The 27,430-nt window shown below is 39.3% G+C and overlaps 1 protein-coding gene across 4 annotated transcripts in view; it reads left to right on the top strand.

The window, feature by feature from the left end:
- The window catches only part of dgkza (diacylglycerol kinase, zeta a), a 163,129-nt gene that overhangs the window by 53,651 nt on the left and 82,048 nt on the right, over window positions 1–27,430 (top strand). For 2 of the 4 annotated variants that reach the window (XM_030070425.1, XM_030070435.1), the window contains exons 1-18: window positions 1–697; window positions 2,348–2,456; window positions 3,557–3,652; window positions 4,305–4,382; window positions 4,776–4,832; window positions 6,050–6,118; window positions 8,344–8,415; window positions 11,524–11,640; window positions 15,272–15,343; window positions 17,624–17,722; window positions 19,730–19,812; window positions 19,953–20,013; window positions 20,453–20,566; window positions 22,211–22,348; window positions 23,614–23,692; window positions 23,827–23,882; window positions 27,184–27,246; window positions 27,338–27,411. The exon at window positions 1–697 is cut by the window's left edge and continues 604 nt beyond it. In XM_030070425.1, coding sequence (XP_029926285.1) covers window positions 1–697; window positions 2,348–2,456; window positions 3,557–3,652; window positions 4,305–4,382; window positions 4,776–4,832; window positions 6,050–6,118; window positions 8,344–8,415; window positions 11,524–11,640; window positions 15,272–15,343; window positions 17,624–17,722; window positions 19,730–19,812; window positions 19,953–20,013; window positions 20,453–20,566; window positions 22,211–22,348; window positions 23,614–23,692; window positions 23,827–23,882; window positions 27,184–27,246; window positions 27,338–27,411 — 2,134 coding nt within the window. The remainder of the gene's footprint in view (window positions 698–2,347; window positions 2,457–3,556; window positions 3,653–4,304; window positions 4,383–4,775; window positions 4,833–6,049; window positions 6,119–8,343; window positions 8,416–11,523; window positions 11,641–15,271; window positions 15,344–17,623; window positions 17,723–19,729; window positions 19,813–19,952; window positions 20,014–20,452; window positions 20,567–22,210; window positions 22,349–23,613; window positions 23,693–23,826; window positions 23,883–27,183; window positions 27,247–27,337; window positions 27,412–27,430) is intronic. The other 2 variants (XM_030070454.1, XM_030070444.1) reach the window with 1 other exon arrangement.

Consider the following 27,430-nt stretch of genomic DNA (forward strand, 5'->3'; position numbering starts at 1 on the left):
CCCACTATGCTCATCGTCGCTCCAGCACCACGGCAGTTTCCTGTGTGCACAGAGGATTGGCCATGCGCCGTCGGAACGCTCCTAAATTAAAAACTATCGAACCTCATTTACTTGGTCCATCAATGTTACTAGCGAGCTTAGTTCAGATGGGTCAGGAAGTGAAGGAGGAGGATGAGGAGACAGACACCTCACTTTGCTCTTATTCTGAGTCAGATGGAGAGGGAGGAGGTGATGGAGAAGCGAGAGAGATGGAGAATAACAGAGGAAATGCAGGAAAAGAGGGTGTAAACTTTGAGTCGACTACTCAAAATCGATTGGCCCAGGCAATAACCATTGAAACTATTAACCCTCGTCCTTTGTTTCGCCCCCCCCGCTGTCTGAGGCGAAACTCTTCCCACCTCCTTCCTGCAGACTCAGTGTATGGAAGTAGCGAAGCTTACGGAGTTTATGGTAGATATAATCGCAGACAGTCAAATCAGATGCATCAGACTAGAAAGCAAATTATCCAGACATCCACAACGAGCCCCAGTCTCGCACAGTTGACAAGCCCTGGTCTGTGCTTCAGTCCTGGGGTTACAAAGACAGATTTGCCCCTCTCTGGGTCTTTGCTCCATAGAAGCCATTCTTCACCACTAGGAGAACCAGAGGGAGCGATATACTATGACCCTAAGTTGGATACATGGGATAACTTCTTGTCGTATGTAACCAAACATACACGCACACACGCAACTACACCCACACCCACACCCACACACTGAAAGGAGTTCTGTGCTAATATGAATTCAAGAATCTAATCCATCATATTCTCATTTTATTATGATTTGTAATGTATTTCTTTTGGTGATGTTTGGGTGTACCTGTCCAGGGTGTTTCACTGTATTCTGCCCTATGTGCGCTGGGATAGGCTCCAGCAACCCCCCGCGACCCTTGTGAGGATAAGCGGTTTAGAAGATGAATGAATGAATGAATGAATGTTTGGGTGTCCTTTTTACACACATGCTGAAGAAGGGTGTCTGGCCCAAAATGTCCATTTTGTGGAAATATAAAATAATTAATTTGGAGTGCTGTCCTGTCTCTCTTTTGCATGATTACATTGAGGATTCAGCACCCAGTCTTAAGGACTGACTGTAGTCTTCACTGCATCTTAATTCCCACAATGTTAATTCCCAGAAAGTTAAAATGTTTTCAGTTTGATTGCCTCAAATGCAATTGAATACTGCTCTAATTAATTTTTAGGGTCTGAGAAATGTTTTGGTTTCTTGGTGTCCAGGTTTTTGAGAGCCCAGTCATGTAGACCTATTCTCTGATAATAAGACAATGTTATTATTATTATTTTTTTTTAAAAACATATTTATTTCATTTTTACTGGCATGAAAAGGTTATAAAAAGTCTGGGACTAACCCTTAACGCCCGATGATCTTTGCTGTCAGGTTTGTACGTGTGTGCAGTGTGTATGCTGCTATAATTCTGTGTGTTGGTTTCTCACATCCTCTGAAGTTAATGCTACACTACATCGTGTAGCATTAAATACTGTTTTTGAAATGACAACCTATTGAATAGAATTCTTTCACATTTCCACTAAACCATGGCACAAGACAGATGACTGAGTGAAAATAGTCAGTACAACTGAAACTTGACTCAGGTGCTCTTGACTTCTTGCTTCTGTACTTGCCTGTTGGCAAGGCTCTACCTAACATTACATTTACCTTGTGCACATTGTTTAACCAAAACATGAGAACAATGTAATTCCAGTGAGTTAATAATTATTTCATGTGCACAAAGTGACCATTGTATCTTGTGTAAACAAGATATAATTTATACACATACAGTATAAATTGTTGAAACAAAAATTTCTAGTAGCTGCAGACTAATACTGTGAGCCTGTGTTGTTCGTGTATTGTACGTTTTACCCTACTAGATTTCGTAAGGGAAAGTTATGAAGGATAGGCAGGTTTTTGAATTGTCCTACACTGAGCAAGGAGTTTGAATCCCCTTTCAGAGATTTTATTCCTTATTATACTGAAAGGATAAATGTCAAATGATCATTGGTAAACAGCTGGTCACTACAAGACTATAAGAATTAATTTTGCTTTCGCTTAAAGAATTGTAGAATAATTTTGTCATCTTCTACTCCACTATAATGAAGATGTCATCATGACATTGATCGCCTATTGTTCTCTTGGTTTGGAGCATACTTGTTTCCTTCTGGCTGGAGAATGTGCTGTGTTTTTGTTTAATATGCAGAAGACATGTCTTAGATGTCCAAAAGTCATGCCAGTGTTATGCCAATTCTGTCCCTCTATCAATCTCTCTTCTGCTGTCTCTCCCTCTCTGTCTCTATTTCTAGGAAAGCAATAGCCAAGTCTGGCCTTCACCAGCTGCCCTGTCAGCCCAGTACATCATGTCTCAACACAACCGACTCAGAAGCAAATATTCGAAGTACCGTGGATTGGACCGTGAGTTCGGATTCTGATTAATTGTGTGACTAAACAAGGGCCTGAATTAATGAAGCCACAGTCAAATCATGTTTCAACATACACATAAAGGACCTATCAGCAGTGGTTTGTCTCCACAAATTTGCAAACAGCTGTCAGTGTTTTTCTTGACCATGCCCTCTTTATGCTCCTCTGCCTTCATCTGCTCCGTTTTCTTTTGTCCCTTTTTTACCTTCCTCATCATCTTCTCCTCCTACCTTCATCTCCATTTTCAACCACTTCTTCCTTCTTCTCCTGCTTGTCTTTGATTTTCTTCTTCTCCTCTTTTTTTTTTTTGTAAGAGTTTTTATGCATTTGAAATAGCTACCTCAGTATTATAGCTGGTTCTTGGCCTTACACAATACTTCTTGTTTTTCTGCTTGTATTAATCTAAGTAGCGGAATCAAATATTGCCTCTTACTGTGTGTTCAAACAAAATGTGAAGCAGATTTTTCACATGACGCACAAAGTCAATGAAATGACATGAGTAGACACAAATTTGCGCTGGGCGAATTAGACAACGCAAATACCCAAACTTTGTGCCACTCTCCATTTGTGTGATGCCGTGTCATGAAAGCCTGTCAGTGCTAAAATTCTCCTAACGTCACTCCATGCCATGATGCCGCCATGATGTGGGTAATGCAAGGCAAAGAGTCGCTTTGCATTTGATCTGAACACCACAATATAAATGAAAACTACTTAGCTTATAATTCCAGATGGCTTGATCTGTACACAGGCGCAGACAGCATCACAGAATTATATTGCGCTTTCATATTAATTATATTGCACCTTTAATGACATAAATGGACTTTTGTTTCCACTATTGTTGTTGTATATTTGTGTATCCCGAGTCTGTGGTGTGTGTTAATTAGGGTGAGACCAAAGACAAATTTGCCGGACAATAAAGTCGAATTGAGCTGAACTGGATCAGTCAGCAAAAGAAATAGCACATTATAGTTATGCTGGGTAGCAATGAGATCATATAATGTAATAATGCTTCCTGTCCTCTTCCTCTCCTGTCTGCCCTCATCTCATCCCCCCTCCTTTTCTCTCTCTCCGTGTCTATGTCTTTCTCCCTTTAGGAGGCGGCTCTATATGGAGATCATATCTGGTTTGAGACTAATGTGTCTGGAGACTATTGTTATGTAGGAGACCAACACTGTATTGCCAGAGCACTGGTTAGTGGGCTCACATTCATATCTCTCTCTCTTTCTGTATCTCCCTCTGTGTGTGTGTGTGTGTGTGTGTGTGTGTGTGTGTGTGTGTGGAGCCTGTTTTGTCCCAGTACAGCTCATTATACGGTGTACAGGTGTGTGTGTCTACGACTTTCTATTGTCTTGTGTGCTCACTGTCAGTAAATCAGTACATGATGTATATTTCATTACAGTTGTCAGCAGTTGTTACAATTGCTGTCTATTAATAGCAATCCTTATGTATGAACACAACATTAAAACATCATTCCATATTATATCATGTCATGTTATATCCCACTGTCATATGCATTTCATCATGTCATTTCATATCCTAGCAAAGTCTTATATATATACACCTATGTCATTTCATGTCATCCCATCAGATCATAGCTCATGCCATGTAATGTCATGTCATATATCAACTGTGTCTATGTGGTAAGTCCAAGTGGACAGAAACTTTAGCAATGCAAGACTGCCACCTGGTGGTTAGTCAGGATTGTTCCCTTTTCCACTGATTCCTGTCTTCTTTCTTTCTTTCTTTCTTTCTTTCTTTCTTTCTTTCTTTCTTTTGTGTGTGTGTTGGGGAGAGTGGGGGGTTATAAAAATAACTTTGTTATATGTCTCTTTTCCTCTCTAGCAAAAGTCAGTCAGTCGTAGAAAGTGTGCGGCCTGTAAGATAGTCGTCCACACCATCTGTATAGAACAACTGGAGAAGGTAATGTTCCCCTGTCTCTACTACCCACATTACTGCAAAAATGATCTTTGGTTCCCGTTGATATCCAACCCTGCAACAACAAAATCAGGCATTTCTCAAGCCAGACCTTGCCATGTCCTTTATAGATATCATCTGAACTGCTTCTAAAAACTTTTGATAGCGTGTTGTTAATTAAAACAGTGTTGTGTATCTACAATTCCCAGTGCCCATGCCATTCCATTCAAAACAGGGTAAACATTCATTTTTTAAACAGCGCCTTCAGTGTTTTCTCAGCAATGGCAAAACAGTGTTATTAAATGCCTCTGCAGTCGGGAACAGTGAATTAAAATAAATGACATCTGTAACTTGAGTTTTTACTCTTTTCTTCCTCTCTTCTTCCCTGCTCTCCTCTAGATTAATTTCCGTTGTAAGCCATCTTTCAGAGAATCGGGCTCTAGGAACATACGGGAGGTATGTCCTAGAAATTACCTTTATATGTTGTTGTTGTTTTAATTGTTGTTGTTAAGAACAACAACTACATTCATACTACATAAAGGAAGATTTCTCTTGATTTTAATGACCCTATACCCTTTCCTCTTGCACCCCTGTCCGGCCAAAATGTCAAATGTGCAATCTCAAAATCTAGAGGACAGGTTGTCATGAAATTTTGAAAGCACAATCATATCCAAGAGTGAATCCTGTCAACTTTTGTGACCTCACTTTTGTGACTTTTACTTTAAATGCCACCCTGAGGCCAAAATATACAACAATATTCTCTCATTATATGCACTGCCCCAACATGCCTCAAGCCAGCAGAGCAACAGTGATGGAGTGCTTGTACTTATTTCCTTTATTACTTCAGTTTTCCCAGATTTTGCAAGCAGTATACACTCAGTGGCCACTTAAGTAGGTACACCTGCACAAACCAATACAATCCAATACAGCTGTTTTGCCATAAGGTTTACTATTATGATGTCTATAATACTCAGGTTTTTCTTTTTGTCACAGTAATAGAGGTGTTAATTCAATTTTATGTTTGGCATTTAGATCATAGTTAGTGGTGGTGTTGTACTGGACTGCATTTTATTGAGAGGTGTTTAATATTCTGCCCCCCTCATGTATACAAATAGGGGAGACAATAAATTAGAAACACCTAAATATAATGTAGTCCAGTAGAAGACCTCTGCAAAATACAACCTCAGTAATAAACATAGAATTAAATTTACTTGTTCTTGATAATGTCAACAAAAACTGAACATTATAAACTTTCTTCAAAGGTAAAATTTATAGCAGATCCGTTGCACTGAACTGCATTAGATTATACAGGTGGACTTAATAAAGTAGCCACTGAGTGTCTATTAGCTACATACATCATGGCTATTCCACAGAATTTAATACATGTAACCATTTGCCAAAGACACTGAAATGAAGTTAACACTGAAATTGCACAAACATGTGCACAAAGTGTGCACAAATATGTCTGACCCCTCTTGGCTGTGCTTTATGGATGTAGCTATGAAGTGACAAACTTGAAATTTTGCAAACTGCAACCAGGTGACACAAGGGCTTGGACCTTTGTAATTGCTGATTGTCCATAAATTTAACAAAGTAACAAAGACTTTTATTTGCTATTGATTTTTGATGTGAGAAAATATTTTGTGTGTGTGTGTGTGTGTGTGTGTGTCCAGCCCATTGTTGTGCGTCACCATTGGGTGCATCGGAGGCGGCAAGAAGGGAAATGTAAACAGTGTGGGAAGGTAAGAAGAATTTCTAATATGATTTTTGTATTTACCATACTTAAAGGATAACTTCAGTTTTCAGGTGTAATGAGTAGGAAGGAATTGATTGGAACAGTGATGTATAGATAATATGTAATAATATAGCCATAAGCAACAACACTGAGGGGGTTCAAGCACAATAGGCAGGACTACAGAAGAATTTGAATGCATGCTATTATAGACAGTTGAAAAGGAACAATACTTTCATCTATACATGTTGGTATGTATGGAAGTACACACACACACATACACACACACGCACACACACACACACACACACACACACACACACACACACACACACACACACACACACACACACACAGTGTACATATATATATATATGTACACACACATATATGTGCATTCAGAAAGTATTCAGTCCCCCTTCACTTTTTTCACTTTTGTCATGTTGCAGCCTGATGCTGCAATCTTTTAAATTCATTTTTTCTCTCATTAATCTACACTCAGTACCCCATAATGACAAAGTGAAAACAGAATTGTAGACTTTTTTGCAAATTTATTAAAAAGAAAAAACTGAAATATCACATTGACATTACTCATACCCTTTGCGACAATGCTTGAAATTTAGCTCAGGTGCCTCCCATGTGCAGCTTTCACAGTGCTGGTGGCAGCACTGTGAGAATCACATTCTTTGATTTCTCCAGTGCTTTTAACATCATCCAGCCACTGCTGCTGCTGCCCCTTTTCCACCAAAAAGAACCTGGTGCTAGTTTGGTGCTGGTGCTAGAGCCAGTGCTTAAGTGGTTCCAGCAAAGAACCAGTTTGCTTTTCCATTGGCCAAGAGCCAAGTGGAGCCAAGTCAGAGCCACGTCATGACGTCATTGTAAAATGTGATCACGTGGGTGTGAGTGTGCGAGACGCTCGCTCAGAATCACAATAACCAACATGGACGACAAATGGACAACCCATCATAGTGATGCAAATACTGCTCGTGTCTTTACAAGAACCGGTGCTAAGTCAGGCACTGGCTCCGAACCAGCCCTGGAACCTCTTTGGTGGAATGGGGGTATGAGAGAGAAGCTGCGGGTGATGGGTGTCGACACCTCCATTGTCTCCTGGATTACTGACTACCTGACAGGCAGGCCACAGTTTGTCCGTCTGGGCAGTGTTCTGTCTGACGCGGTGGTCAGTGATACAGGAGCTCCACAGGGGACTGTGCTGTCCCCTTTCCTTTTCACCTTATACACCACAGACTTTCAGTACAACTTCGAGTCATGCCATCTGCAGAAATTTTCTGATGGCTCGGCTGTTGTTGGGTGTATAAGTGAGGGAAGGTAGGGGGAGTACAGAGCAGTGGTGGATAAGTTTGTTGAGTGGGCTGGACGCAATCACCTGAGGCTGAATGTCAGCAAGACCAGAGAGATGGTGATTGACTTCAGGAAGAAGAGGACGGCTTCACAGCCACTGTGTATTCTGGGAGAGGATGTGGAGGAGGTGGAGGACTACAAGTACCTGGGCGTCAACATCAACAACAGACTGGACTGGAAATCCAACACCGAAGCTGTCTACAAGAAGGGGATGAGCAGACTCTACTTCCTAAGGAAGCTGAGATCTTCTACCAGACAGATACAGGAATGCATTCCTGCCACAAGCTATTACACTGTACAACAAATCACATCTGTCTGACAGAGACAACTCACAGCTCTCTGCTGTATAGTTCTGTTTAAACACTGGTCCTCCATTACACCTTAACTATTTATTTATTATTTTATATCTACCTTATACTGCCATATTTTTTTGCACAGTTGTACATACATTCATGGTTTAATATACATTCATTCTGTTTTAACTATTGCACCATCTGTATATTACATATTGTTAGATGTTTATATCTTTTACTGTGTAAGTCTTTATTGTATATATTTTGCATTTATTCTATTAAATCTATCTGCTTTATATTGTACAGGGTGTTTTTTATGTTTCTACTGATGCTGCTGTAACATAATAATTTCCCAGTTTGGGATCAATAAAGTATATCTATCTATATCTATCTATCTATACATACAGTCCTGTACAAGTACATTTGATGTTTAGTAGTATCCATCAGCTATCTTAATACACCCTGTGTAAATCCATTCACAGTTCCAGAGACGCTCTTGGATATTTTAGCTATAGTTTGGTCAGCAAAGATAAATTGAGCTCATTGCAAACTGACACTTTTTTCTTTCTTTGCTTTCCAGGGCTTCCAGCAGAAGTTTGCTTTCCACAGTAAGGAGATTGTTGCCATTAGCTGTTCCTGGTGCAAACAGGCTGTGAGTCTTTTGGACAAAGAGCTGGTTGATATGCCCAAAATATAACATCAGAATATTTTCAAATTTTTTATGGAATTATGATACTGGACTGTTATATGTGCCACAGTTTATTACAAATTCTATTTTTTTCCATTTTCATATTAACAACCATATAAAACAGTGCCACTCTGGTCTGAATTTATTAATTGTGGCAAGTAGTGGCCAAACCTATTAGCCAGGGCTTTAGAAATAAATTTGTAGTCTGAATTTAACAATGAAATAGGTCAAAATGAAGAACACTTTAATGGGTTTCTATTTTGTTTCGTGAACAACAGTGAATAACAGTAGTGAATGATTCAGGACAGTTTTACATGCTAAGTTAATTTTGTCCATGGTGAGTAAAGTTAACATGAGTAAATCCTTGAATTTTCTATAAAATTCAGTGAGGAAACCATCTTCTTCCAGTGATTTATTAGATTGTAATGAACCCAGTTCCTTCTCAATTTTTCTGAGAAAAGGGGAGGTCTAGAATCAATCGGTCTTCTTGGCCAAGTTTGGGTAATTCAACAGTGGGCAGAAATTCATCAATTTTAGTCAGATTCCCTGATGATAAATTTGTATAAAACTGTTTAAATGTGTCATTAATTTCTGTTGGATTGTATGAGACTGATCCTTTTACAGTTTGATCATTACAAATTCTTTACAATATGTTTCATTTCCATGTACTGTTTTTTTTTTTTTTTTTCATTTAGTCTTGTAGTTTTTAAATGCTGTAAAGTGTTGATGAGTGTTGTAGGTTTTGTGCAAGTAGAGCTGTTGCGAGGGAAACACAGCAAATTTTCAAGTTTCATGTTTGTTCTCATCAAACAGAAACTTTATATTGATCCTTGCACTTGTGTCTGTGCTGAAGCCAGTAGGCAGAGGTGGCAAAAGTACATTCTGTACTTAAGTAGAAGTAAAGATACTTGTGTGAGAAAAGACTGGTAAAATAATAACTGATAACTTTTTGACGAAAAAAAAGTTCAGGGCACACAAAACAGGAACATTTCCTCTTTTATTAACAACCTGCAAAGTGCTGGTACAGAGAGAATGAAAATCACGCAACATTCTAGTTTTGCTGTAAGCCCAGTTTGACACAATAATCAAGACTGAACTGACCAGAGGTCTTGAATGAGTACCTTGATAACAGCTTTGGTACTCTCAATACTTAATATACTTAACGTATATGACTTTTAACAGATTTTTTCTTGCTTCTCCGACTCTGTTTTGTTGTCGGCTAACGTTATCTTCCCTGGCAACTGTCTTCCTCCATGTCTCCAGATTTCTCTATATGGTTTTCTTTTTCTTAACTGCTCTCATGCCCCGCGCCCTCTCTCCCTTTCCCTCTCTGTGCAGGGTTTTTTTTGGAAACTGTGGGGGAGGGCTTCAGCATTAATGTTAATAATTTTTACCACGGATCTTTTGTAGCACAGAGGAGATATGCTGCTCAAACACTCAGTATGTAGTGTTGGTGTATGTTTATGAGTTGTAGAACATAATAAATTATCTTGAAGGAGTAGATGTTGACTCCAATAATTTAAAAATATGTTAAATTATTATTTGTTTTAAAAATGTAAATTACTTATCAAACAGACCTAACAATTCAACTACCAGTGAATGAGCAGTAGTATGCCTGTGATAACATAGAATGAAAAATAAGCCGAAGTGATACCTCTTCTCTGAATAGACAAGCTAAGCCAGTGTGCCGCTGTTAGCCAGTGAAAATACAGCGGAGTGGCAAGTCTTCGCTTTGTTTCACAATCTATGTCAGTGCGCTGCTGTAGCCTGGAAAGTTTCTCTGCCTTTTGTTCTCGTACGGTGCTGGTGCAGGTGTTGTAATTTTTTTCTTGGTGGTAACGAGCCCGCCCGCCCCCACCAAAAAGAGAGAGAGAGGGAGAGAGAAGTAACGAGCCTGTTTTGACAATGTAAGGAGTAGAAAGTACAGATATTTGTGTTCAAATATAGGGAGTAAAAGTAAAAAGTCGGCAGAAAATTAAATACTCAAGTAAAGTACAGATACCTGACAAATCTACTTAAGTACGGTAACGAAGTATTTATACTTCGTTACTTCCCACCTCTGCCAGTAGGGCAATATGGTTTGGGCCAAGGTTGAATGTAACATTAGGAGTCATGGACATGTCATCCCACAGAAAGTTACCATTGTGGTGGAATCAGATAGAGTTGTTTGGTTTGGTCATTAGGACAGTTAAGATTCCGGGGGGGCACCCTGGCACCTCACCACATAAGAGCGCATACCATTTCTTAAGGCTGAGTCCTGATTGCAGCACCTTGGGTTTGAGTCTGACCTCAGGCCCTTTGCTGCATGTTTTTTTCTCTCTCCCCTGCCTTTCCTGTCTCTCTCTGCTGTGACTGTCAAATAAAGCAGAACAGCTAGAAAAAAAAATCTTGAAAAAAAATGATAAAAGAAAGAAACAGTTAAAATTCCTTCACTTTAAGTCTTAAAATAAAATAAAAATATATTATTATTTAATATAAATTTACATTAAAATAACTTTTTGTTAACGACCTTAAATAGTAATTTTGCATGTTGCATTATTTGTCATTGCAGATATAGAAATTACTATATGTATTACTGGTAGCCTAAAAAGCTACTTTGGAAGCAGTTAACCATACATCATAAATACTGTAAATGAATAAATAAATAAAAAGGAATAGATCGCCTTGGTGGCTCACTGTGTAGAGTGTGTTCCATGTAATACTAAAGCTAAGCCACAGCAGCCTGGGTTCAGATCTTGCCTGGACCCTTTGCTGCAAGTCATCCCCTCTGCCTTTTCTGTCTCCCCACTGTGACTGTCTAATAAAGCAGAAATGCCCCAAAAATAATCTTGGAAAATAAATAAATGACCAAATTAACTACTAATAAAGCTACTCAAATTTGGATTTAGGTGATTACTATCAAGCAACTGTAAAATGTGTCACAAAATTGAAGTTAAACTACATTAAATATACTATAGTTTAATCCCACATAGTGCCACTACTCACCAGCACTGCACAGTACTACGTCCTCTAGCATAGAGAATTTAACAGAGGAACTGAATTTATTTTTTAACATTTTACTTTCCTGTGTAGTACCACAACAAGGTGACCTGCTTTATGCTGCAGCAGATTGAGGAGGCTTGTCCAATAGGAGCTCATGCTGCCCTCATAGTACCGCCCACATGGATCATACGGGTTCGACGCTATCAGGTAAAATCACAGATACCTGCCTATCTGTTTGTCTGCATGTAGAAGGTGTAGTCCCTCTTAGGCCCATCACATGGCCGATGCAAGCAGTGCCCACAATATCATACATGCTAACAAAAAGGGAATAGGTTCATTCCATGCATTTCACCAAATGGCCCACACACTGGGGTCTCAAAAAATTCTGAAAAATTCACCAGTTGTTCCTTATTTATCCAATAGGCACACTGTAAAATTTTAGTTTGCTCGGATGGATACTTTCTGAGATATGGCCAATTTAAAGAGGGGAGTATGTGTCGATTTTGGTGTGATTTTCACACGTCCTTATTTTTCCTCCATTTTCAGGTGTAAATATCTCAGGAACTACACCACATAGGAAACTGAAATTTGGTACGATAATACACCTCTGCCAACTCTCTCAGAATATACATACATCTGTCATACATCATAACTGGAAGGCATGCCAGCCCCTCAAAAATGGAAAAAATATTATGCTGGGTTTGTGGTCGACCATGTTTGGGCCTTCAGAAAACAACTTTGTATTTGCCCCAGCTTCTTGATTTTTTCAGAGCTTTGAGATACATACATGGACTGTTCAAAGCATTAATGGTTAGTCAGATATATGCATCGGTTTCTGGATGGTAGCTTCTCCAAATCCAAAAAAAAGTTATATCACATTTTCATTGGCCCGTAACTGCATGTGGGAATGTCTTAAAAAATCTGATCTCTGTTTTAATTTAAAGTTCAAAGCTTACTCTTTCTTGGGATATAAAACATTTTTTCTTTATGCAAGTTCTTCTTTTTTTTTGTTATCCCAAACATGGGGCAATGTCACCACATGCGAATATTGAAATTCCTCAATATTAGACCATTGTAGCTTGCGTTTGTGTCTTACATTCATTTATTGTTTATTTGGTCATTATTAACCTAAAATACAATGACCTTTGCACCAGAAATGCATTTATTTGTCAAAACATCAACATTTTCATGAACTTTTTACCAAATCTCTTAAGCTGCACATTCATACAGTTTGGGTTTTCGCTTCCAAATTTCCACAGTAAAGTACCCATTCAAACATTCAATACTAGAAAGATGGTGCTAGTGCATACCTTTGCCTACGCTGTACAGTTCTCAAGGTATACCATTTCCCTTTCACATAGTTGGCCAAATTAAACCTGTGTCAGCTCTTACTTTTCATGCTTTTAATGTAAGGTACTTTTTTTTGTTTAATAAATTCAAACATTAAACAGTTATGTAGGGTTGATTTAGGGAGAATTTCTGTTGGTGGAGTTATGCACCACCAGTTGCACCAGTTTATGACAGGCCTCACCTGCCACTAGGGTGTAATGGCTCAATAAATCCATGGTTCACTTGCATTGTGGTTTTGTGGTCATGTTGTCGTTTTGGTTTGTTTTGTACATTAGGGAGGGAAAAAACACTACAATTTCTAATGTTGCCTGTATTTTGTCTTATTTGTAAAAATAGCTTTTTTCATTCAGAGATTTGAGATAACAATATGAAATCAACAAATGTTGTTTCAAAGGCAAAAGTCTATTTAAAACAAACACTTTGTAGGATAATTGTGTATTGAATGGTTTGTTTTTTTACGGTTTGGTCTTACACCCCTACATACCACCATACTCCATTTTGGCTAGTCGGCATGAAAGGTTCATCAGCTCTTCCTTGCGCTGTGATAAGGCTTTCTACAAAGTTTTGTCATGGCATGTGAATCTGTTGGGAAGTTTTGCACCTTTTCATGATAGGCCCAGGGCCAGAGAAAGAGAGTCATATCAGCGGAGGTTCAAAATGCTCACAGTGTTTACTCTCTGAAAGCACTGTATATTTTATGTATCTTTTGTCATTTTACTACACAGTTATTTACCGCAATGAATTCATTAAATAAATCTCTGAACTGAGAATGAATAGCAGAATAAATAACATGAATAGCATGTCCAGCAGTTTGCTGGTGCCCTGTCCTCAGTGTTGTCCTTGCTTGGAGTCTCCACCATGGTTTTCTGTGCTGCATGGGGATGCTGCAGTATCTCAGAGCACGAATTAAATGTACGGTGTCTCCACTGACAGAGAGGAGTCATAAATGGTTGGCTCAAGTCAGCAGGAGCAATCTTACTGTCACTAAACATTACAACAACAAAAAATATGTGATGTAATCATATTCAAACACTGCATTTGCACAACCAAAGAATGCACCATTGGGATGCTGAATGTTTGGTTTATTAAAAATAAGAATTATGCAAAAGCCAGGGAGTTGAAACTCAGGGTGAGGGTGTTGTGTTATTGCAGGGAGTCTTCAGGCTCTGTTGAATCCCTCTTGTGCTGAAAAAAGTGAGCGAGAGGGAAAAAGAGAGGAGAAAGGGTTAGACACATCTGTATAGGCTTGGATGGGAAAATTCCCATCCAACTTACCTCTCCTTTTGCTATCAGTTGAAAATCAGCTGAGCTGCAACATAATACAGACTGAATATAATCAATAGAATCCCAAAGCCAAACAACACTCAACCCGTATAAGTTATGTGTTTATTTAATGTTTAGAAGTCCCAGATCCACACTATAAAACTATATGAATAGCCATGTATTAGAAAATAGCTTTCTTCTTTATTGTGTAACATTCACTTTATTTTACTGGCTACTAGCTTGTACTCCAAAATGGATTTCCTCATTCCACCTCCTCCAACCAGTTCTCAACAATCACATGCCATAGTGTTACATTTAATTCATGTTTAACTCCCCCCACACCACAAAAAATCACATTTAGAAGCCCTTTTCTCTAATTCCACAATGCTGAATGAAGTGACACCAAGAGAACAGAATATACACATAATAAGTTGCCTGTGGCTCTCATGATGTGTTGCTTACTTATTCTAAGTGTGCACCAAGCTTGGCGCAGTGGTAGGAGGGGTGGCAGACCGAAACAGGAGATACATTTAAATCAGGAAGTGCAAGGCAAGCTAATTTGGTAAACAAAAATTAAGTAATTACAAAAAGAGCAAGGACAATGTCTAAGTTCAGTGCCAGTTTGTTCATTCTGGTTCCCCATCATTATCGAAGTTGATGATTAGGGCCACATAGGGATTTTTTATTCTTTCACTTTGGTTATTGTGTATCCTCAACTTATTTAAGGGATGCACATACTATCTTCTTTTCAACTTCCTTGCAACTGAAAATGTGTAAATGATCAGACAGTCCTATACAATGACCAGTTCCCAATCATCACTCTCCAATGGGACTGGTGATGGAAAACAGGGGGCGGAAAAGAGCATTCAGAGTGAAACTACAAGTTACTGTGCATCCTTCAAAACAATTTTTAAGCTTCATTGTTCTGCTCAGACTTGTATTGTTTTACTTCATTCATTTTGGAGCAGTACTCTCTGGGTAAAGCTCTCGTTCTTGCAACAGGGAAGAACTTCTTCAACTATACTTGGTGGATGAATCTCACTAATATACAGCAATAACTCCCACAATATGGATAAAAATCTGAACTATCGCTTTAAGTAAAACAAGCACTAACTCTTCTTCCTCCACCCTCCACTCTTCTCTCTATGAAATGAACAAGAAATCTAAGAAGAAAGGAATTGTAGTGATTTTAAATATGTCTCTGTTTCTGTCTTTTTCTATCTAGTCATCCATCAAATCCAGTAAGAAGAAGAAGAGAGCATCATTTAAAAGGAAAAGCAGCAAGAAAGGAGCAGAGGTCAGTCTTTGCAATATATGATCCTAAATGTACAAGCAATTCCGTCTGTGACTCCTGCACTGATCAAAATGGTCCCATTTTTCTCTTTGTTCCACTGAGTTGTTAGGGGACTTGTTTTGAAGTGTAATCTGTCAGTTTGAATGTTTGAAGTTGAATTTATTTGACCATTTAAATTAATTCTGACACATGTACATGTATTGGTGATACCGTCATCAGTTCCTTGTCAGAAACAGCACAGACATCAACCATGAATTGTTTTTAGAAGGCCAAGTTTGATATTTTGAAATGTAGTTGTGTTCACAGTTGTGTTGAAGGACCAAGGGCCTACAAACTGGTCACCAGACAAAATGTTTAGTCACCTGAAACCCCTCTTTTGTAGTGTATAACTAGAGGTGGAACTAATCACAAGTTCTCTAGTTACTTTAGTAGAGTTTGGAGGCCTTTTAAGGTCTGTCTATTCCTGAGTAGCTTTAAGTTTTCTCTAAGGGAAATTGAGCAGTATAGTCTTTCCTGGGACTACTGCTCCACTTTTATACTGTTTATCATTTTCTACTGGTGGCCACTAATTGCTGTCCAGTACAGTAATCTATTGTTGCCCACTAAGCAGTGCCTTGCTCAGGAGTACCTTGACAGTAATTGCCTCTCATGTCTTGATTCAACTGACCCTATAAGGGTCAAGTTGTTGAAATTTAGGACCAATGGACATTATGTATTACAGAAAATAAAATGGCATTAACTATATGACTCTATGACCTCTATTGCCAACAACCAAGAACATCCCCTACAGGGGATGTGGTGTCATTGGTATTTTTCTTAGACATGCAGTTTTATAATACGACAGTTGTAGATCCGAGATACTACCTTTGCCAAGTAATTCATAGCAGAAATCTACCCAATAACAACGTTATTTGGTGGTGTATTTTTCTTAGTCCCACGCAAAATGTAGAAGACTTGACACAATTGATTGTTATATATATTAACAACAGATATTATAACAATATGTTGCAACTTTACAGCAGTATCTGCTGTATATATAAAAGATACTTGTTTATCATACAATAGATGTTTCAGGTCATCGAAAAATTGCAGACCTCCAGTGGTAAAGGTCAAGTCTGGGTGTCTATCCCTTAAGCCCATGATACATGGGCAACTTTGCTGGCAATGAGTATAAACAACTGGGCAACAGGCAATGCAAACAGACAAATTTGACAGTTGGAAATGAATGAACTGGCATAGACTGCTGCCATCATTCTCATTCTGGTCTGTTTTTCTAGTAAAAAGGTAATAATTTAATAGTTTGCTTGTTTGTTTGTTTTTCAAATTTATCCATGACATTTTCATAAGTGTTTAGGCTCATATAGTTTTAATTAACAATGCAGAATAATCTCCTTTACAACCTTTTCTACCAGCAGCCGACAGCTAGTTAGCCTGAATTTATAAAACCACAGCCTTATTTGATATTTATAACAGATTTAGTTATTATTATAGTTTATATTGGATTAATATATTAATTTCCTAGAATTAAGACAAATTAAGATGAAAAAGGTGAGTATGCTGTAACCGACTGCTCAGTCATTGCCGTTGTCTTTGCAGTAGAAAGGGGCAGGTCACCTGACCATTTTTTTTTTTCTCTGATTGGCTGAAATTGAACCTTTGCCAACAAAGTTTGCTCTCAGATCTAATTTTTGCCCTTCACTTGCCCTTTTCTTGCCGCCCAAAATTGGCCTTGTGTTAGTGATGCATGGACCGACTCTGACATCATCCAATTCCTTATATATACAAATAAATCATCTACCTGCCACCCACCCAAATTAATTACTTTCTCAGATTTAGAGGCCCACACCTGGACATTTTATTTGACCTCTACCTGTCCATGTAGACTGTCCATGTACATGTTGCTTGTTAAATGATGTCAAATAGCACAAGCTTTTCAGGTGGTTTCTTTATTGTGTTCACATTTTAGAAAATGTAATTAATATTTTCCTCATAATGTAAATTGCAACACTTCATCATAAAATTATCTGTGTGACACATTGAATATCACAGATTGATAATAATGCAGTTTAGAGGATATTCAAGGAGGGATTTTTCCTTTCAAATTATATTCTGTGTGAAGTTTCAACATCCTCCTGAAGTAACTGGTACCTTATAAAACTACACTTTCAAAGTAGCTTCCATAATATTGTTGAAAACCCATTTGAAATTGAGACATAGAAATATTTTTGAATTGTAGCACTGTAGCAACCACGTTGAACTGTCAGGCCCCATCTTCTCTCACAGGAAGGACGGCTGTGGAAGCCATTTCTAATCCGACAAATCCCCTCACCTCTGATGAAGCCGCTGCTGGTGTTTGTCAACCCCAAGAGTGGAGGAAACCAGGTAGAAACTGCCAGTAAACCAAACAGTGTCTCACTGAACCAGCTGAAGAGTAAACCAGTCTGTCAGTCTAGCTAATAAGTGAACAAGATATGATCTTTTCAGATAGTAAGCCACACCCGCTCACCTGCTCGGATCCATGGGATCTCAGTGTGCTTCTCTTGTGAATAGTCAGGCAGACAAGTGCACAAATAAATGCCAGGTGCTCTGCATGTAGTAACCATAGAAACGGCCTCTGTGCACTACTGTATCCCTACTGGTACAACTGTATATAACTGAATAAATAACAGCTACTGTTACATACTAACTTTCAAGTTAGTTTACAAGGGAGTTGAGTTGAGTCAGCCAGCTTGTTCTCTGTGCTTAGTGTTTAGCTATGAGCTGGTGTTGAAGAGTGCTGCTCAGGCAAGGCAAAGAGTGCATTTTGTTGAGTCACACTGCATGTTGCATAGAAAAAAAGCTCAAGACAATTAAACTCTAGTGGCGGATGTGTGCGTTAGATGTGCACGACTTCGTCAGTTTCATGGGATTGCGCCTGCCTGTTGCTCTGCTTGACAGATTGCCCAGGCCTCCCTTCCTGCCTGCTCTCTTCACATTGAAAATTTGAAAATGAATTACTTTGGTGTGTCACTCCCTATCTGAAAAGACCATGAGTCAGCAAACTACTCAGTCAAACCATTAGTCCCTGAGTTTGTCAGGCAGCCAGTTATGCTTTGTGTCTCTCAGTTAAACCAGTCAGGCATAAAACATTCAGCCATTTTGTAAAACCAGTCAAACAATCAATCAGGAGGCTTTCACATCAGTCTTGTTTGGTCCATTTTAATTGGACTACAGTGCACTCATTGAGCACGTTTACATGCACACCATATTCCTTATTATTTGGAATATTCTTAATATTCCGGTTTCGCACGAGTCATGTAAACATGTACCGAACCCGATTAAGGTCATATTCCGGTTTGAGAATATTCCGAATAAGACACCTGGCATATTCCTGTTTTAACCAGAATATTGGGCCATGTAAACACCCTAATCGGAAAATGCCCCGTACCGGAATATTCAGTTACGTCTGCACATGCTCGATTCACAGTGAATCCTGGGGCGTCTTTGTTGCTATGGTTACTGCAATCGGGGAGAATGACATGGCGAACAGCAGCAAGAGCCAGAGACTGCAGTCTGCCTTCAGCTGATCAAAGACTTAAATATTATGGAGGATATCGATGGGAGAAAACACAGAAATAGCGACAGCTTCTTCTTCTTCTTCTGTATTCCCGTCAGACCAGACGCCTATAGGCGTACTGCTGCCCCCGCAGGTTGAGTGTTGCATTAAATAAGAGCGTGGAATACACGGGAATATGCCAAGTAACATGTAAATGGAATATTCCAGCTGCTGCAGCACATATAAACACCTTATTCGGAAAATTACCTTAACCAGACTATTGACCCGAATCGGAATATGGTGTGCATGTAAACATGGTCAATCTCACAGTTGGCTTCTTGTGGAGAGGTGAGAACACACATTTGAATTCTGGTTCAGATGAAACAAGCAAACCATTTTGTTACAAATGAGAACATCATCCAACCTAAACTATAGAAAGTAAACATTGTGTGTCTACAGCTAAGACATAAAGGCATATATCCTATGTAACAATCTTCATCCATATGAAATCATGAAATGCATACCTAACTCCTCTTCTGTGTAGTGCTGTAAGTGAGAGGTGTACATTGTCGCCATTCATTGTGGTATCCCTTCTCTTTTGGTGTGGTTGCAGCACAACTCTGAAGCAATACTGCATTGCTGCATTGCTTAACACAAGGTTTAGGGGGCCCTACTCGGACATAATGAAAAATGCAACAAAATAACAACTTTGAATCTGAATTCCACCAAGGAAGCATACTATTGGTGTGAAAGCACCCTAAGATAGTAAAATAGTAAATTACCTGCTGTCAGTCTACCAGTTAACTTGATTTGGCTTATTTTCTGGTCTAACTGCTCATTTGTTTCTTTATCAGGGCAATAAAATACTCCAGTCGTTCATGTGGTACCTGAACCCCAGACAGGTGTTTGATCTGAGCCAAGGTGGACCTAAGGAGGGGTAAGACATGCACTCACAGGTTATACCTCTAAAACATACAAGTTTGCCTTTGCTGTACTGTCAGTGCTCACATTAGATACCTTTAACTGTTTTAATCAGTGTTGAGGATTATGATGGTATGCATGTCATGTATCTCCTAGGCTGGAGCTGTATCGTAAAGTCCACAACTTAAGGATTCTGGCCTGTGGAGGAGATGGAACAGTGAGTAGTTATATTGGTACACATGTACACGTTCTTGTCTTTCTGGTTTTATAATGACATTCTATTCATTTCTACAGCCTTTCCCTAACCAGCACATGCCTTACCCTAGTCGTAAAGGCAGAATGACTAGGATTTGTTGATTGCAGTTTGTAAACACAACATTCAAAGTCGACTAACCTAAGCTAACCGCCAGCAGCGAGTTTTCGTTTCCTAGGATGCCGACAGAATGAAATGTCTGCTCAAAATGTAACGTCGCTAAATTTGGTTAGCTGGCTGGTTACCAGAGAGAGAGCTTTAATGTCCCATTGTTGGTTAGCTGTCCAACAGAGAACAGGTCAACACTACATCACTCTTAAAGCTTAAATATTTTTCGATTGTTTATGTGACTTGTAGACCCCAAAAAAAGCATTGAAATGTGTGTGCTTGTGTGTGAATTTAGGTGGGCTGGATCCTGTCTTGTCTTGATGAACTGGCATTGAACCCTCAACCCCCTGTTGCTGTGTTACCACTGGGGACAGGAAATGATCTTGCCAGGACCCTGAACTGGGGAGGGGTGGGTACACGCATGCACAGACACTCATCCACCATGCAGTCAGTGTATTCACTATAAATATGGTGCACCTGTGGTGGAAAAAAGGGAAAAAGGAATTCAGACATAATTTCAAGCTGCTCTATGAATTTTAACAGTTGGCCAAATTTTTTATTGAGTATTTTTTTTTCTTCTTGGGAATCAGTATTCAGTTGGCTGACTACTGATTAATCAATATTAATCTGGAGGCAGAAGTATGCATCAGCTGTGACAGCCTATTCACTCCACGAATATTATTTTCCAAAATAAGAAACGTTTTCTAAAATGTTTTTTTTTTTTAAAGGAAGACAATACTAAGACAGTTGGATGGATAGACAAACTGACTGACAAACAGATGATAGATAGATAGATAGATAGATAGATAGATAGATAACACACAAACTAATTGGTATGAATTGATACAGATAGTTAACTCCTTGCAGAACTGAGCGACTGGTGGCTAATTTCAGTTATTAGAAGAATAAAGGCAAATCTTTTTGAAAAGAGATATGAGAGACATGCCCCATGCAAGATAAAAATTCACTTGCTGGTTGTGCTACAAGGAAAGTCATGGGGTCACCAAAATTGACAGGTGCTGGTATGCTTTGGGTCATGAGCTCTTCTTTCATTCCCCACACTTTTCTCTTCCCATCATTTTGGTACAAGTTCATCTTCGTTTCATCTGTCCAAAGAACCTTGTTCCAGAATTGTTTTTTAGCAAAGTGTAATCTGGCCTTCCTGGTCTTGAGTTTGCCCCTTGCTGTATATCCTGTGTATTTATTTTCTCACAAACGTCTCTTGACTGTAGATTTGGACAGTGATACACCTGCCTTCTCAAGAGTGACTTCCCTAGACTTTGTGAATGGGTTTTTCTTCCCCAGGGAAAGAATTCTTCAGTCATCCATTGTAGATGTCTTCTGTGGTCTTTGGTGTTGCTGACATTACCAGTGCATTCCTTATTTTTCAGGACATACAAAACCGATTTGGTTACTCCTAAAGGTTATTGTTATCTGTCTGATAGATTTTTTTTTTTTGCTTTTTGAGCCTAATTATGGCCTCCTTCACCTGCATACACACTTTTTTGGATCACATTTTGACCTTTCATTTTCTTAGTTTGTCATGGAATAACAAATAAAATGATAATAATAAAAGGCCACACCTGGCCAAGAAACTGCTTTTTAGTCAAGTGTCCAGTTACATTTGAGCCTCTGAAAATAGGGAGACAATGCATAAATTGGCTGTAATTCCTAAACGGTTAATACCATATTCTTGTTCAACCTCTTAAATTAAAGCTGAAAGTCTGTGCTTCAATTATGTCTTGATTACTCCATTTCAAATTCATTATGGTGGTATGCAGGGGCAAAATTATGAATATTGTGTCACTGTCCAAATACTTATGGACCTTACTGTAGATAGATAGATACAGGCCAGGGTTCAATTTCAGTGTCTATCTATCTATCTATCTATCTATCTCTCTGTGTGTGTGTGTGTGTGTGTGTGTGTGTGTGTGTGTGTGTGTGTGTGTACTGATATCCATCTATCTGTCTATATCAGGTTTAGATTTAAATATAAATCTGTACAACTGTATGCCTAGCCTGTATGGTCTCTATATCTTGGACTATATTCCAGGGCTATACAGATGAACCAGTGTCTAAGATCCTGTCCCATGTTGAGGATGGAGTTGTAGTCCAACTAGACAGATGGAATCTACAGGTTGAACCAAACTACAGCCTAGGGGCTGAACAGGATGAACAACAAACTGACAAGGTAGAGGCACACACGCACACTCACACACTCACACACACACACACACACACACACACACATACACAGAAAAGTAGGGTTCGACTGATGGCTTTGTTGATGCATGCAGGTTTCCTATGCATCATGCAAAGGGATGACAACCTTCAAATTTATAGAGTAGTTTCCCAGTCATGGAAAACACCTTGAAAATGTGTAAACTAATCAAATATATTACTAGTGAGATTTTTGAAGTGTATAAAGTTTGGCTGAGATCACATGTTCAAATGTTTTCCTCAGCTCATGTTGCACATTTTTGGGTGCTGATTCACCATTCTAGTGCACATTAATACCCAGTTATTGTGTTTTGGCATCCTGAAGTTACATGTGTATGGAAGGCCAAAACCAACACTTTGATCAGCATGGCACTGTCAACATATGTGGTTGTTGTTAGCATGTTGTTAACATGTTGTTAACATTTTTTAAACATGGCACAGTGCACAATCATGTGCATTACACATCAGTCTCATATAAATTTTAGCTATTTGGCGACTGTTGATTTTGAATCATTCTAAGGTGATTTGTGAGCAACAGCTAACATGTACATAAGTCACTGAATGTGTCCTTGAAAAATCCTGGAAAATGATTTCCTTAAAAGAGTGGGAACCCTGTGTATGGGACTGATAGTGACTTTTATTGAAAATGAAACATCAGTGTTGTCTGTCTCTCGTGTGATGTGTATGGTGTAGTTTGACTTACTACATATTTATTGTATCATACATTCGCATTACACTGGTTGCTCAACACTTTAATCATTATAGTCATTTTAGTTAAGTCTGCATGTATATATTGTTGTTATCATTATAGTGTGCTTCACCAGAGAGCTTTAATGTCCCATTGTTTAATTCCTGTTTCAGAGGCTTTTCAAACCTGACAAGAAAAAACAATCTGAGGCAAACACTGACAATGTGTAAGATGTATAGTTACAGATAATGAATACTGGCACAAAATCAATGTTCAGTTTGAGTCCAGAAATATCATGTTGTGGTGACCCACAATAAAGACACTGAGAGAGACATTCACCAAAGGACTGTGCCTTTAAGAGAGTTTTAAGAGAGTACTAGTGCCGTCATGTAAAGTCAACCATAATATTTTGTCTAGATAATACTTTTTACAGCAATAGAAATGAAACTTCCATTTTACAGAAATGCAACTTGCGTGTGTTTGTGTGTGTGTGTGTGTGTGTGTGTATGCGCATGGGTGGGTGGATGCATGTAATCATGCACTCTCAGCTTCCTCTAGATGTGTTCAACAATTACTTTAGCCTTGGATTCGATGCCCACGTGACTCTTGAGTTCCACGAGTCAAGAGGTACACTCACACTGATCACTGAACTCTTTGGGAACTTTGGTTTTCTGTTTCATTTTTTGATATTTTTGTAAACTGTTTATATTAATTTTCACACTCCTGGTCTCTCTGCATATTTCTGTCTGTCATTATTTTAGAAGCCAACCCGGAGAAGTTCAACAGTCGTTTTAGGAATAAGATGTTCTATGCTGGGGTGAGTGACACCAAACAAGCAATCAGATGTTGGTGTCTTGGCAATATAAAAATGTTAATCTGTTAACGCTGGCCATCAGGGAATCCCAGAAGCTCTTTTGTGTTGCTAGCAAAATAAACTAGCTTGCCACATACTAACTTTGTTAACTTTGTTTTAGGTAACATGGCTCCACTTAAATTTCTCTTCTTTTTAAAATAAATAAATAAATAAATAAATAAATCGTATACACATTAATGGAGCATTTTGGTTAACTTTTGGAGGTTCAAAATAATAACACTGTCAGGAGTAGGAAAGTGGCATCACCAGGCATAGTCAATAGTTAATAGATCACGTTGCTATGATTTTTGCGATCCATCCCAGACTGAAGGCAATTAGGCCTTCAGTTATGCAGAAAGCTGGAACAGTTGGAAGAATGATAGCAAGCTCGTTACACTTTATCATCCATCCTGAAGACCAGCAGCAATAAGAAATAGATAGGTGGATGGATGCATTGATGCATGGATGGATGGATGGACAGACAGGTGGACATAGTTCCTCAAAAGATGATAGCCATCTTTTGAGGAACTACTGGCGCGGCTTTGGTGATGATGACAGCAAGTAGCTATAATGCTCTAAACTGGAAAACAGAAACAACTGGACATCAACATAGATTTTCCTTACAAAAATGGCAAATCAACAAGCTAACAAGCTACCAAGATCACTTTCACCATAATGGTTGCTGCTTTTTTTTTTTTTTTTTTTTAAGTTTGACGAGTCAGACAACATATTTTTGTAAACACCCATTGCTACTGCCCCTTTTCCAAACCATTGGAACCCGACAGTGCCCAGACTGGTTAGACTAACCAGTCTAGTCTAGTCTAGTAGATGTTCTTCATAATTTGGCCTTGCCAGCAAGGCACAAACATGGCTGTTGTGTGTTGATCCTGGACAGCAGGGTTCTGAGTGAGGATGCAGGTGCAGTCAGTAGCATCCAGTACGCCTGGTAATGTGGTTCACTTTTAGCATCCCGGTACTTTTTCCCCTCTTGGTCCAAAGCTGATTTGCTCGCTCTTCAGGCTTGCTATTGTTCTTGATGCTCTGCTAACAGTTTAGGCACACAGTTTACTTGTGTAGACCAAACATATCACAGACCACCCAGACATAACATTAAACATGGCTGCTATCTAGCTATAAGCTCTCAATCAGAAATACGGTTTTGTAAACAGACCCCAGTCAGTTCGGATTGGCAGTCTCTCCTCCTCCACTCTAGTGCTCAACACCGGAGCGCCCCAGGGCTGTGTGCTCAGCCCCCTCCTGTTCATGCTGTACACCCACGACTGCAATCCCCGACATGGAGAGAACTGTATTGTGAAGTTCACAGATGACACCACCATCATCGGCCGGATTTCCAACAATGATGAGTTTTCATATCGGGAGGAAATCAACCATCTTGCAGAATGGTGCACAGAAAACAACCTACCGCTCAATGTCAGCAAAACCAAAGAGCTGATAGTTGATTTCAGAAAAAAGGAGACAAAGACACACAACCCTGTCTACATCAGTGGAGCTGAGGTGGAGCAAGTGAGCAGTTTTAAGTTCCTGGGAATCAACATAACAGAGACCCTGACATGGACTTCACATATCTCTGCCCTGGTTAAAAAAGCTCAGAAACGGCTGTATTTCTCAAGGAAACTTAAGAAAGCAAAATTCCCACACCAAGTTCTTGTCAGCTTCTACAAAGGAGCGATTGAAAGCATCCTGACTGGAAACATCACAAACTGGCATGGGATGTGCACGGCCCAGGACAGGAAGACTCTGCAACGAGTGATTAAAACTGCCCAAAACATCATTGGCACCCATCTACCAAGCATCAGTGATATCGGGGAGGTGAGGTGCCTGCGCAGAGCCAAAGGATACTAAAAGACAACACCCACCCCAGCCACAGCCTGTTCACCCTGCTGCCATCAGGCAAAAGATACAGAAGTATCTGCTGCCGTACCACCAGACTACAGAGCAGCTTCTTCCCTCAGGCTGTGAGACTACTAAATGCACCATCTGAACTCCTCCAGGCTTAATAATTCTATTTTCTACACAATCAATCAATTAATCAATCAAGAGCGAACCACATTTTAATTTCATTATACAACCTGTTGTATAATGACCAATAAACTTCCTTGTACCCTTGTATTCTTGTATCCTTGTATCCTTGTAAGTTGTTGAATGGCCTACAATTAGCCCTACTAGTCACCCCCCAACTAGTGACAACAGAAAATGCACACTACATTTGATTACATTTGAGTTCCTCATGCGCGACAATGATTTCCATCACTGAATATCAATGGTAATTTGTTCAGTGGCTTCTTTAGTAGCTGATTTCAGTATGTTTTATTGCAGGTAGGGCATGTGTGGTTTGAAGTCGTTGTGGCTGACATGGATGTACTTTTGCTCCCTTATTGCCTTCCTTTCCTTTTACAGCATCTGTATACCATTCAGGCACAGCAGTGTCCTTTAGGTTGTGGGTTTCAGGTATTTTTAGCTCATCCTTTAAGGCCGTCTGTGGTCCCGCAGAAGAGAGTTGGTTGAAATGCTGTTGGTCATACTAGATCCTCAGGCACTCCTGTGGCATGCTGAACATACAATATGTTCAGACAGGAAGTGAAGTGAAGTGAAATTTTTCTGTGTTCTATGGGCAGCAGTCTAGCTTTGCTAAACTTTTTGGTCACATGTTATTGGTCAGTGTTACTGGTTAAAATAGCCAATGGGATTTTTCCTGTTGTGTAGAGTGCACTATGTGGGGGAATTTACAGATGCCCAGACGGAGTCTTGCTTGAAGCTGACTGGCTTTTGCTTTGCAGTGTCACATGAGTTTTTCTGTAGAAAATTTCAGCCCACATCTTTTTGTGCCACCTACGACAAAGTTGCATCTATCTTGTCTGTAAATGCATGGCATGCCCACGCCATCAGAGTTATGTAGTGTTTCATGACTGAGCCCTTGATCCTTTTGCAGTTAGTCTTTGGTAGTATTAAAAATAGGGCACAAGTATTACAGTATTAGGCACATGGTCACGCCAGATATTTCCTAGGGTTGCTGCTGCTGGCGTCACATATTGAAGTGCTCAGGTCCCTTGATATAGCTGGTCCAAGTGTGTTGCCTGGTAGAAGGCAACTTTTATGCAGCAGTGTAGATTGTTGTTTGAGGAAGACCCCGGCTCTGAGTTTGCTAAAGATAGCTGTGACTTGTCTGATTCTGTTTTGAATTTCATGGTCAATATTGCAGATGTCTAAGAAAATGCTGCTCACTGTGTATCTCTCTCCACTACAGACAGCATTCTCAGATTTCCTGATGGGAAGTTCTAAAGACCTGTCCAAGCACATCAAAGTGGTGGTGAGTACCTGTTAATTAAACAGCCAGTTAATGAATCAACCAGTGTGATCCCAAATAGTCACTGTGTGTTTCTGTGACCCTCTCTTGCCAGTGTGATGGGATAGATTTAACATCAAAGGTTCAGGACTTGAAGCTTCAATGTCTGGTCTTCCTCAACATCCCCAGGTTAGTAAGTACTAGTAGT

The sequence above is a fragment of the Myripristis murdjan genome, chromosome 2 (genome assembly GCF_902150065.1).
Source record: "Myripristis murdjan chromosome 2, fMyrMur1.1, whole genome shotgun sequence".
Classification (NCBI taxonomy): domain Eukaryota; kingdom Metazoa; phylum Chordata; class Actinopteri; order Holocentriformes; family Holocentridae; genus Myripristis; species Myripristis murdjan.